Raw genomic sequence first — 13,528 nt, forward strand, 5'->3', positions numbered from 1 at the left:
GTAATGCAATGTTTAACAGTTGGAAAAATTAATCAATATAATTCACTATATTAAGAGATTAAAGGGAAAAAAATAAAAGGTTTATTCCAAAAGATGCAGAAAAATTCAACACTCCTTCATGGGAAAGACATTACATTCGCAGATTAGAAGATTCAAATATTTCAAATGTTTTCAAATAATCAAATATTGTAATTAATACAAAGCTAATTAAAATTCCAATAGGATTTTTTTGTGGGTGTAGAAACTGACAAACTGATTTTAAAAGTGTTATAATATTGCAAATGGACAAAAACAGCCAATCCAATCGTGAACAACAAAATTAAAAGACTTTACCTTTCAGCAACATTTATTATATAGTAACGACAGTAAAATTAAGATCGCAGTTTTGCTGCAAAGAAAGTGACCGATGGAATAGAACAAAGGTTGACAAATTTCGTGTGTAAAGAGCCAAGCAGTAAATATTTTAGGCCTTGCAGAACATATACAGTCTCTGTCACATATTCTTCTTCTTTTAAACAACCTTTTAAAAATACAGAACCGTTCTTAGTTTGGAAGCTACACAAAAGTGAGGCACAGGCCAACCCCTGGAAAGAAGAAAGTCCAGAAACAGACCTACACATATACAGATACTTTATGATCAAGGTGGTTTTACAGAGCAGTAAAGAAAGTACGGTCTTTTCACTAAAGAGTGCAGGGTTAAATGTATATCCATATAGGGGGAAAAAATCTTGACTTCATACTACATGCAAAAATAGTCAATTACAGGTGAACTGGAGATAGATAACACAGGAGAATATCTTTGTGACCATGCTTAAATAGGATTCAACGTATTAGCCATAAAAGGGAAGATTGACAATTTGGACTATATTACAAATAGGAACTTTCCTTTATGAAAATTACTAACGAGAAATTGAAAGGTAACTAATAGCTGGATATTTGCTATAGATACAACTAATAAAATCCTCATCAAGAATATTTAAAAAGTTGTTTAATGTTTTTTAAATTTATTTTTGAGAGAGAAACAGGGTATGAGTGGGGGAGGGGCAGACAGAGAGGGAGACCCAGAATCTGAAGCAGGCTCCAGGCTCTGAGCTATCAGCACAGAGTCTGACGTGGGGCTTGAACCCATAAACCATGAGATCAAGATCTGAGCCGAAGTCAGACGCTTAACTGACTGAGCCACTCAGGCGCCCCTCCTCATCAAGAATATTTAAAGAACTCCTACAAATTAATTTTTTTTAAAGTACTGATACCCAATAGCCAAATGAAAGGTAATCAACCCCATTAGTTTTCAGGAAGATAAAAATGAACCCACATTCCATACCACTATACACCCACTAAAATGACTAAAATTAAAAAGACTGACAAATATTAAATGTTAGTGAGGATATGACACAACTGGGACTCTCACACCTTGTGGTTCAGTATATTAGTTGGTATAATCACTTTGAAAACAATTTAGCGGTATCTACTAAATGTGCCTGTATGCATACCTATTAGTGTTACCCCTGGATACACAGACCCACTAGAAATAAGTACCTGTGTTCCCAAAAGTTCATATATAAGAACGCTCATAGCTGCACTGGCTGAAATAGCTAAACACTGGGGGAAAAAATCCAACTAAATTATTATATATGTTCTCTTCGTTTTAAATCAACTTTAATGAGGTATAATTTACATGTAATAAAATGTGCTCATTTTAAGTGTGAGCTTCCTAAGTTTTGACAAATGTATAAACCCATGTAACCACCATGACAATCAAGATAAAGAACATTTCCATCTTGCCAGAAACTTCCCTTAGCCCCTTTGCAATCAATTCAGGCAACCACAATTTGGGTTGGATTTATCTTTCCTCCCATACAAATAGAATCAGACAGTCTGTACTCTTTTGTGCTTGGTTTCTTTCACTCATCAAAATGTTTTAGACAGCAAAAGCATGAACAACAAAAGAAAAAGTACATAAATTAGATTTCATCAAAATTAGGAACTTTTGTGCATCAAAGGACATTATCAAGAAAGTGAAAAAACAATCTGTGGAATGAGGGAAAATATATGCAAATCATATATCTGATAACAATCTACTATCTAGAATATATAAAGAACACTTACAACTCAAAATCAAAAAGACAAATAACCCAATTTAAAAAAAAAAAAGGAGCAATGGACTTAAATAGACATCTCTCCAGAGAAGATACACAAACGGTTAACAAGCACACGAAAAGATGCTCAATTTCACTAGTTATTAAGGAAATAAATGCAAAGCAAAACCACAATGAGATACCACTTCACACTCACTAGACTGGCTATAATTCAAAAATGGAAAATAACAGGCACTGATGAGGATGCGGAGAAACTGTGACCTTCACACATTGCTGGTGCAAATGTAAAAATGGTACAGTTACCATGGAAATGTGGAAAACAGTTTGGCAGGTCCCCAGAATTACACATAAACACAGAATTACCACATAACAATGGAGCAATCCCACTCCTAGATATATACCCTAGAGATCTGAAAACAGGGACTCAAATAAATACTTGCATACACAAGTTCATAGCAACACTAATTACAATAGCCAAAAAAGGTAGAAACAGTCCAAACGTCAATCAATGGATGAATGGATAAGCAAGCTGTGGCATATACATGCAAGGGAATACTATACAGCCAGGAATGAAGATTGATTCCTGTTCCCCATGGACAAAACTCAAAAACATTACACAAAATGCAAGAATCCATATGAAAAACATGATATATTGTATCATTCTATTTTTATAAAATATCCAGAATAGGTGAGTCCAAAGGGACAGAAGACTGACTGGGATTTCTCAGGAACTTTGGGGAGGGGAGAATAGTAAATGACAGCTTAATGGATATGGGCTTCCTTATGGAGCAATGAAAATATTTTGGAACTAGACAGAGGTGATAGATGTACGTTTCATACATGACCTTTAATTCTATACTAAATGTCATTGAATTGTTCGCTTTACAACGGTGAATTTTGTATTATATGAATTTCACTTCAATATAAGAAATGTTTATGAGATTGATCCACAAGGCTATGTGTATTCCATTGCATTGATACACCACAATTTGGTTACCTATTCATATATTGATGAATACTTAGGTTGAATCCAGTGTTTATTTATTATGAATACAGCACTTATGAATATTCCTGTACAAATATTTTTGCAAGCAAATATTTCATTTATCTTTGGTAAATACCTATGAATGCCCTTAACATCTCTTACAACTAAGTGGAAAATACCAAAAACATTCTATCAGTCATGAGATGCATAGGTATCAAAAATATAACCAAATCAAAGATGGAAATCAATTGCAAATATTAAAGCAATGATGCTTTATCCTTCTGCTGAACAGACTTAAGCCAATAGGACATGTTCAATTAGGAAAAAGAAGAAGAAAATTAAAGAACAAGTATAAAATGCTAAGACTATGTTAACCAAAATTGCATATGAAAGTTGAATTAAGGTCTTTTAATACTCTTTACCTTTCAAGGGAACAGAACGCTCTTTCTTACATTTCCAAGGATGAATTATGAAAGTAAAGAATTTTCTGCAAAACCATGGTAGAAAGTGAGAGGAAACCCTAGAACCAGATGGCTTGTTTGTAGTCCAATGCTGTCCCTTGCTAATTACTTAAACACTTCATGCTTCAGTTTCCTCATCTAAAATAGGGAGGTGATAATATCCACCCCAGAAAGTTGATGAACTAATCCACAAAAAATCTTAAAACAGTGCCCGGCACATTATAAATCAGCTGCCACCACACTATCTCCCCCTCCTCCTCCACATCATCATCATCATTATCATCATCATCATCATCATCTTCTCATCATCATCATCATCATCTTCTCATCATCATCATCATCATCATCTTCTCTTCCTCCTCCTCCTCCTCATCAACATCACCATCATCATCTTCATCATCATCTTATCATCATCATCATCATCATCTTCTCTTCCTCCTCCTCCTCCTCCTCAACAACATCAACATCATCATCTCTACTTCCTAAAGTATCTTCAGGACAATATCAGACATCTGTGGATGTTCTAATGAATAGTATTAAAAATTAACAAAAATATGTAACTAATTAGTATATTTACCTACCTACCAGAGAAACTCAAATTGATTAAACTGTCAAATACAGTGAAAAATGGATCCCAAGGGGTTTAGTCAATGCACAAGACATCAGCAAAGACCCACGGAACTCACTTAGTGTTGCTACATTTTAGAAATAGTGAAACACTCTTCTAGGACCTACCAGGACACTACTGACCATGGACCTAACCATAAGAAATTCCTCTTACAGTGAATTTTCAGGTCCATTTTTTACTGTTATATTATTCTGAGGGAATAGGTTTTCACCTTATGAATGGAAATTAGTGGCATAAAATACGCCCGATTTTCTCAGGTTTTCAGAATTTATCTCTTCATTAAATGGAAGAATGTTTGACCTCTAAGCATAATGGGTACTGTTCAGTGGGCATAAAATGATGAACTGGGCCAATTAGGTTTCATTCTCAGGAATAGGAAGTGTTATGATAAGAGAGGAAGGAAGAAAGAAGATATAATGAGGACTGTACCTTATATACAGATGTCAGCTCATGAGAAAATCAGGTATAATCAAAATTAATTATGAAAGTCATTTCGATCCTCCAATAAATTCCAAAGTTTGGGTCATTGTTGCTGTTACTCTTTGCATTTAGTAGCTTCCCAGGTCCCAATTCTGGTGTCTATGGCTACCCAGGTATCCTATCACTCTTGACATTGAATTTGGAAATGCTCTATTGGTTTTTCAGAATTACCACATCTTTCCAGAAGTGGTCTGAGGAAGTTTCTATTTCTTGCCACTAAAAGAGCCTTGGTTAGAAAACTCCAACATAGGCCACAGAGCTCTTTAGTCAGAAACAACTGCAATCGGGGGCCCTGCGTGGCTCAGTTGGTTGGGCATCCAACTCCGGCTCAGGTCATGATCTCACAGTTCATGGGTTCGAGCCCTGCATCGGACTCTGTGCTGACAGCTCAGAGCCTGGAGCCTGCTTCAGATTCTGTGTCTCCCTCTCTCTGCCCTGCCTCCTCTCACTCTGTATTTCAAAAATGAATAAACGTTAAAAAAATTCTTCTTAATAAAAAAAATTAAAAAAAAGAAACTGCAATCACAAAATACAAATTTTTACTACTGAGAGAATTTATAAAATTCCCAGTGACTTTTTTGTACTATTAATGCTTAAATATACATTCTGATGCCGAAGTAGAAATCCAACAGTTACTTAGGTACCTAACAAAATGACAAACACACTCCTGGACATGTCCCTATAATTAAACTGCGACAGAATTTTTACTCATGGAATAAGTAGAAAAGAAATAACAGCAATTACAAACTTCTAATTATTCTTGTTTTGATTATTTATAAAGATCTTCTCCAAAGATTTAAGGGACAACAGGACAACAGCAAGACAGAAATTATCAACAACTATCATCAACAAAACATATTTTTCTACTTTAACGGCCTTTTTCTTGTAAATATTATTTGCATCATAATACAGAAAACAAATCAACAAGAAAAAATAATTTTAAAACACAAGACAGTACACATATATAGGCTCTAAGAAACATACCAGAATGGAAGTTGGGTAAGGAGAATAATCAGAAAGTCAAGTGTCAAAAGAGATTCCACTAAATTGCCAAAAGGAAAGAACACTAAAACAAAACCTTTCAACTGTTTCACAGAATTTTGGCATTATCACAGGATCTCTTAGGAGTTTGAATAAAATTCTGGCAATTACTTCCTCTCCAGTGATTCTAGGCTTTGACTCGGATCATTACACTGGAGGCTTGGATTCTATTTCATTAAAACAAAATTCACATAAAAAGATTTCGTAATCTCAATATGCTTGAAAGTTTTATCAGCAGATGAAACTGTAAAATAAAAATCGTCATATTCAGTTGAATTAAAATAAAGAAACTTTATTCTCATAAAATACGTTCTTCTGGTTGGTTGATGAGTTGAGTTGAAATGGTATTATGAGGGCTATACTTTAGCTAACTAGGCCTCAATGGACTAACTTGTGACCCCACTACCAACTGGGATGACCAGAGCAAACCTAGGCCTGGGGGGCAGAGGAGGCAGAGGACGACTCGGTCAATCACTCCTTAAACTCCATGAACTTCCCAAATTCACTGCTCGCCAGGGAATCAGAACTGAGTAAAAAGTGATGGTTGCTCTTCTAAGATGTTCAGGGCTTCTAAACTGAGGATATCCCTGACTTTCATGTGAATTCTTTGTCCTCAGGTATTCACAAATACGGAACAAACTTCTTTGTTTTTAACTTTCTCAAGGCAGAGAAATATGACAGAGTAATTTCATATCATACTAACTATACCCTGTTTTATCCACCAATTCTTGACTTTACATAAGTCAGACTGTTTCTTAAAAGACAGCATTATTCTAGATGCTGTGTGTAACAGGCCACCTGAGCACCAGCACATTGTCCTGCGGGATGATGGGAGGACAGAAGACCCACATCCTCTTTCCTCTTGCTGAAGCTGGTTTTGTAAGCTTTCCCTTTCCTCGCTAACACCTATTTCTAGCTCATGCCAAGTAACATTTGGAATTCTTCCTGAACCCCAGTGCATGACAGATGGTGACACAAGAGTGGCCCTCCCTGCACAACAGTGATAACTTATGAAGGGTCCTACCTGGCCTTACACTCACAGAATACTTTTGATAATGCTGAAAGAAATTGTTTTCTTCCCCTTTAACCCTTAGCATGACCATTCTAAGACCGCAAATCAGATATGGGTATTACAAAGTTTCATCAACAGGGGAGTGGATAAACAAACAGGTGGATAACCAGTCTGCGGTGTATTCAAACAAACTAATCAGCAACAAATGAAAGAGCAGTGTTAGTATCTATCCATACCCTGCAGTGGAACCTCAAAAATACTACTAAGCAAGCAAAAGACACAAACGAGTACCTGATACGGTATTCCATTTATAAGAAATACTAATCTGCAGTGATGGGAAGCAGATTAGTGGTTGTCTAGGAACAGCAGAGTGCTGTGTAAGGGAACTTTATGGAATGATGGAAAGGTTTTTTGTGTGTTTTTTTTTTTTTTTAATTATTGAAGTATATAGCAATATACAATGTTACATCAGTTTCAGGTGTAAAACATAGTGATTCTACAGACAGGTTCTTTTTGGTATTAGAGCTTGATTGGGACGGTGGTTTCACAAGTTATAGATTTATCGAAATGCACCTTACATGTATAACTGTACACTTAAGATTGGTGCAAACATGACATTCTTGTTAAAAAGGTGTAACTTCAAAGTCATGATAAGAAAACATCAGACAAAGCCAAACTGATGGGCACTGTACAAAATAACACACTGGTACTCTTCAAAGGTGTTGAGGCCATGAAATACAAGGACAGACTGAGGCGCTGTCACAGACTAGAGAAGACAAAGGGACAAGACAATTGAATGCAATGTGGAATCTCGCATCGGAGAAAAGATGCTGGTAGAAAAACTAGTGAAAAACCAAATAAAGTCTGTAGTTTAATTAACAGTATCAGACCAATGCTAATTTCTTAGTCCTGTTCACTGTAGCACGAATGTGTAAGTTGTTGGACATTATGCGAAGCTACACGAAGGATATACGGAAACTTCTGTACTATTTTAGCAACCTTTATGCTAGTCTAAAATCATCTAGAAATAACAGTTTTTAAAATAGGCACATTTTATTGTGTGTGACCTTTAACTCATTAGAGTTCATATAAAATTAAAACAAAAATGAGTGGACATTAATAAGAAATATCCCCATCCCCGGCCTGATTCTCCTTTTAATAAGCTTATTAAAGATAATGCTTAAGTCAAGAGTAAGATTAACTATGAGAAGACCCCAAGTACTCTCTTTTTCACTATTTGAGTCAATAAATCTACTAGATAAAACACACAGCATTTCTTACCTAAAAAAAATTACTGAATTTAAGAGATTACTAATTAAATAAAAATATCACAATTACTTTCCTCAGAATCATAGATGTTCCCCTGCATAAGCACTAACATATAATTAACAATAAAATCACCGCATGTTGAAATCATGCTGAGACAATGGAATCCATAAAACAGTAAAATTATTTCATTTCTAGGGCTCTCCCATCTAAGAGTTATATATATATTTGGACTCGAAAAACTGTATCAGCTCATTTAATATTACTTAAGGAATAGAAAGACATGTAGCAAAACAGAGAAAAATTAAAATTTTTATAGCATACCTCCTCTGTTGCCATTTTCTTCATCCTACAATATAAAAAAAAAAAATACCCATATGTGAATAGTTATTTAGAAATTCTAGTAAAATCAAAGCAAGCCTCAATTCAATTCAAAGTGCCCTCCCCAAAACGTGGCAATAACAACCTCATTAACCTCCAGAAGGATGGAGCCTTCATAAGGAAGGCACAAGGGGAGGATGAGAGGAAGATAAGGAGGAGACAGGAACTGCCTTGCATTGTTGTTGCTGTTGTCTTTAACTTACTTTAATTAATGTTCTTACCTTATATGAAAATTGAATTGCAGACTCTGGGGGATAAACAATAAAATGCCTCAATGTAAAACCAAAGCCTTGAGATGTTCTTTTCAACATAACTGTTTTGGGACCTGGCCAGGAGAATGTTTCATCTTCGGATGGTGATACAGTTTCACTTTGTTCTTTTCCATCTTTACTCTTTGATACCTAAAATAAAAAGACATTTAAAAGTTAACTAGAAAATTCAATAGACTTCCTCACTTGGACAAAAACCATATGTATGAGTGCAGATACAAACCTAAAGGAGAAAGAGGAACCATATTCTTTGTATTACAAATCACATAGATCATTGTGATTTTTCTAGAGAGGGATGCTATGAAAGGTAATCAGATGTAAGAAAGAACCCTTGGTAAATCTAACAGTTAAAACTGAAAACGCGATAGAAGGTATGAAGCTAACACCATGACCATCCCGTAAAGCACTAAGAAACACAAACTATGAAAGAAGAGACATGATTCTCTTACTAAGAACACTAAAACTGTTATCAGAGAGTCCAACAGAAATAAAAGATAATTAGAAAATAATAGACAAGACCTTCAAGTCCTGAGCACAAATTCAGTACCCACACAGCTAGTCCTTCCACTACCCTGGCTATCCAGCATTCTGCTCTGTTCTCTTCCACTCTTGGCTTTCATCTGGTCATGGCTGAGAACCCTGCGCAATCTCCAATCAAACACCCACTCTTCATTCCCCCCCATCCATCCCTCAGCTCTTCTAAATCTGCCGTCTGGAGCTGCTGCCTCCTACCTCTTCCCTGTCCCTCACCACCTCATGTTCTCACTTCCCTTGTAAGCCAGCTTCAATTCACTCCATTGCCTTTCTCTTCCTTCCTCGAAGTCCTAACCTTGACATAATCTAACCTCGGATAAATAATTAACACTGCCTGCTCTGGGCCTGCACCTGTGTGGCCAAACATGAGCGGAGATGAAAAGAAAGAAAGAAAGAAATTGAACAAACAAATAAATAAATACGAAGCTGTTTTCATTTTAAGTTCATAACCTCAAGGGAGCTTTTACTGTTGTCTGCCAATAATAATATAGTTCTGTCCAGTATATTCGAGCTACATGACTATTTTATCCCTTTTCATCCTCACTTGCAGCTAATGACCCTGCTTTCTGTCACACTGAAAACCACAGGCCATGAGATGAGAGCTTAGTCGCTTGCCACATCTACCCCCCTACAGCTGTGGCCAGCTTCTCCTGCCCTCTTTCTCATCACAATCCTGCTCTGATGGCCCACTCTTCTGGGGTCCCTACCCATGTACCAGACCCCTTTTACTGCTCACAGATGTGATTCCTGCAGTTCTCCCCTCTCCTTCACATCATCTATTTTCTTTACTATATTCCCATCAGCATAGACACATTTTGTAGGTTCTTTAATTTTAAAGTAACAACAACAAAATCCTCGAACCACATAGCCCTCTCAAGCTACCACCTTGTTGGCCACCACCACTCTGCCTATCCTGTAGAACAAAACTCGTTGAAAGGTGACTATAGTTGCTCTCTTGAATTCTTTTCCTCCCATTTTCTTTTGAATCCCCTTAAGTCAGGCTTTTGCCACCATAATTCCCTGATACTGTCCCGGTCAAGGTTACCAACGGCTTCCACATTGCTAAACTGAGCAGTCAATTCTCAGTTCTTGTCTTAATGTGACTTACCAATGGGTTCAAGAATCACTTCTCCTTTTTGAAAATTTGTCTCCACTTGACTTCCCATACTGATTTTATTCCTAACTCATAGGCTATTTCTTAGTCTCCTTTGTTACTACGTCATCTGCTCAACTTCTGACATTGGGAATATCCAGGGCTCAGTCCATAGACTTTTCTAGTTCTACTCTGTCTTTTGGTGATTTCATCCAGTCTAATGCTTTAAATACCATTTATATATAGACAACCCCTAATTTTTCAATCTAGCCCAAATATCTCCCCAATCTAATAGGTATCTCAAAATTGTGTCTGCATTACTGCTAAGATTTTGTATTAAATTACAATTCCAAGTTCATCTCAACAGTTTGAAATATCACCTTTCTTGGGGCACCTGGGTGGCTCAGTTGGTTAAGCATCCGACTCTTGATTTCAGCTCAGGTCATGATCTCATGGTTCCTGAGTTCAAGCCCTGCATTGGGCTCTGCACTCACAGCACAGAGCCTGCTTGGGATTCTCTCTCTCCGTCTCTCTCTGACCCTCCCCATTTGTTCTCTCTCTTTCTCTCTCAAAATAAATAAATAAACTTAAAAAAAAAAAAAGAAATGCCACCTTTGTCAAATGGCAAATACTTGAACATGCTTCGTTTTATTATATTTTTATTATGTTTCACTAGTGAATCTACCTCTTCCTTCAGAATGACTTGCTTCATATAAAGGTGTTAAAACTTAAAAAATGTCCTGAAATTAATTTTTGCATGATAAAAAATTTATTACACTACAAAGAAAATAAATCCAAGAGACTTCTAAATCCTTAATATTTTCATCACACAGTCAATATTTGGGCTGTTAGTAGTTAGCTATTCATCAATTTCATTTTCTCTTCTTCCTGGAAAGATAACTAGATAGTAACATTCTCCAGGCAAACTTGCCATAAGAGCAGCTGTGACCAAATTCTAGTCAATGGAATTCTAGTCAGTGGAATGTGAATGAAAATAATATGCAATATACAAAAATCAGTTGTATTTCTACATACTTACAATAAGCATTGGTAACTGAAAAAACTTTTAAAATACTGCTCAAAATATGAAATACTTAAGGACAAATCTGACAAAAGATTTGCAAGGCTTATTAACTGAAAATCCAAAGCACTGCCAAGAGATTTAAAGCATATCTAAATAAATGGAGAGATATACCATGTTCATGGATCAGAAGACTATTCTTAAAATGTCAACTCTCCCCAAATTGATCTAGAAATGAGATCACAATAAAAATTCAGGAGATTTCTGTTTAGAAGTTAACATACCATTTCTAAAATTCACTTTAAAATGAGAAGAATCCAAACAGCTAAAACAAATTTGAAAAAGAACAAAATTGGTGTACTTACAGAACAAGAATTCAAGGCTTATCATAAAGCTACAATAATCAAGACTGAAATCATCTATGGAGACTTTGTGCACCTGAAGCTAATTTATCATAAATGCATTTTAGTTTATCCTCCCTTCTAGGACTTTGCTAGAAAGAGGGAGTAAGAGCAAACATCAACATGGGGGAATCAAGCTGAGTCTCATGTAACTGCAAAAGTGATCATACAATTAGGTAAAGTTTGCAGGATAAAGGTTATTATTCTGGGCTTAATCACCTAAATAGTTTAGTCAAGATTTAAGCAGTGACTAGATCCTCCTTTTGTGATCCAAATGAAAGAATCATTTTATACATGCACATAAGCAATCCCCCATTTATTCAGTAAATAAATACTGAGAACCTACTGTGTATCTAACACTGTTCCACCCAGTTAGGATACAAGGGTAAATAAAATATACATAATTTATTTTGTTTTCTAAATTAAGCTTCTAATTTTAAGATAATTATAGGTTCACATGCATTTGTAAGAAATAACACCAAGGGATCTCCTTAATCTTTATGCAATTTCCCTCAACATCAACATCCTGGAAAACTATAGTACGTATCACAACCAGGATAATGACATGGATAGCATCCATTCATCATATTCAGAGCAGTTTTACTTGTATCCTGTTTATGTTTAGCTCTGTGCAGTTTTATTGCATGTGTACAATTGTATATTCACCACCAGTCAAGATACAGAACAGTGCTTTACCACAGGATCTCTCCTGTGGTCCTTTCATAACCACATCTACCCTCTCCCTTCGCCCCTCACCCAGCCCCTAACTCTAGGCAACCACTACTCTGCTCTGTATTTCTATCATTCAACAATGTTATATAAATGGAATCATGCAGTGAGTAAACTTCTGGGATTGCCTTTTTTCACTCAGCCTAATTCTCTGCAGAATCACCCAAGTTGTTGCATGTGTCAACAGCTCATCTCTTTCATTGCTAAATAGTACTCCATGGTATGGATACACCACAGTTTGTTTGAAGGACATCTTGGTTGTTTCTAATTTGGGGCTATTATGAATAAATATATTACAAATATTTGTATACAGGTTTTGTGTGAACATAATTTCCATTTCCCTGGAATAAATGTCCAAGAGCATAATTGCTGGGTTATATGGTAACTGCATCTTTAGTTTTGTAAGAAACTGCCGAACTATTTTCCACAGTGAATATACAATTTTAGGTTCCCAGGATGTATGATGCATGAGTGATCCCATTTCTTTGCTTCCTCGACAGCATTTGGTACTGTCATTATTTTTTATTTTAGCCATTGTTATAGGTGTGTAGTGATAGGTACTGTGATTATACTTTGCGTTTCCCTAATGGCTAATAATAAACATCTATTCATGTGTTGCCATCTTATTATATAATTGTAAAGCACAAAAGACTCTTCAAGACTTAATCAAGATTAATAAATCCTTTCATGTTACACATGAGGAAACTGAGGCCCAAATAGGTTATGCGATTTATCTGAGATTACTGCTGGCTAGTGTCAGGGCAAGAATTAAAATCATGGCTTCCTGAATCTAAAGCTAGAATATCTCCCCTATGTCATATTATGTTTCTTCTCTTTTATTCTGTAGTCTGCAAAGATTCTTCTCCCCTATAGCTCTTTGATCTAATTTATTATATTTTTAAATTTCACTTTCCTGCAGGACTACAATTTTACCACTTTGAAAACTGTCCACGTCTTAAATTTATCTTGAGTGAAGTATTATGACTTGGCCCCTGAGCTTCCAAATATATTCAAGTTTTCTTTACTTTTCCTTTGAATATAGAGATAACCCTCTTGCATTATGAGTTCACGTTTCAAGCTTCTTAACTAAGCCTGCTATGTCTTATTCTACTGACTTCTTCACAAAAA

At 35.9% G+C, this 13,528-nt stretch overlaps 1 protein-coding gene across 1 annotated transcript in view; it reads right to left on the reverse strand.

The window, feature by feature from the left end:
• Positions 1–13,528, reverse strand: part of ARHGAP21 (Rho GTPase activating protein 21) — a 136,286-nt gene that overhangs the window by 69,000 nt on the left and 53,758 nt on the right. The window contains 2 exon segments of the mRNA XM_030321174.1: positions 8,297–8,321; positions 8,575–8,754. Of these exon segments, the coding sequence (XP_030177034.1) occupies positions 8,297–8,321; positions 8,575–8,754 (205 nt within the window).

Source organism: Lynx canadensis, chromosome B4 (genome assembly GCF_007474595.2).
Source record: "Lynx canadensis isolate LIC74 chromosome B4, mLynCan4.pri.v2, whole genome shotgun sequence".
NCBI lineage: Eukaryota > Metazoa > Chordata > Mammalia > Carnivora > Felidae > Lynx > Lynx canadensis.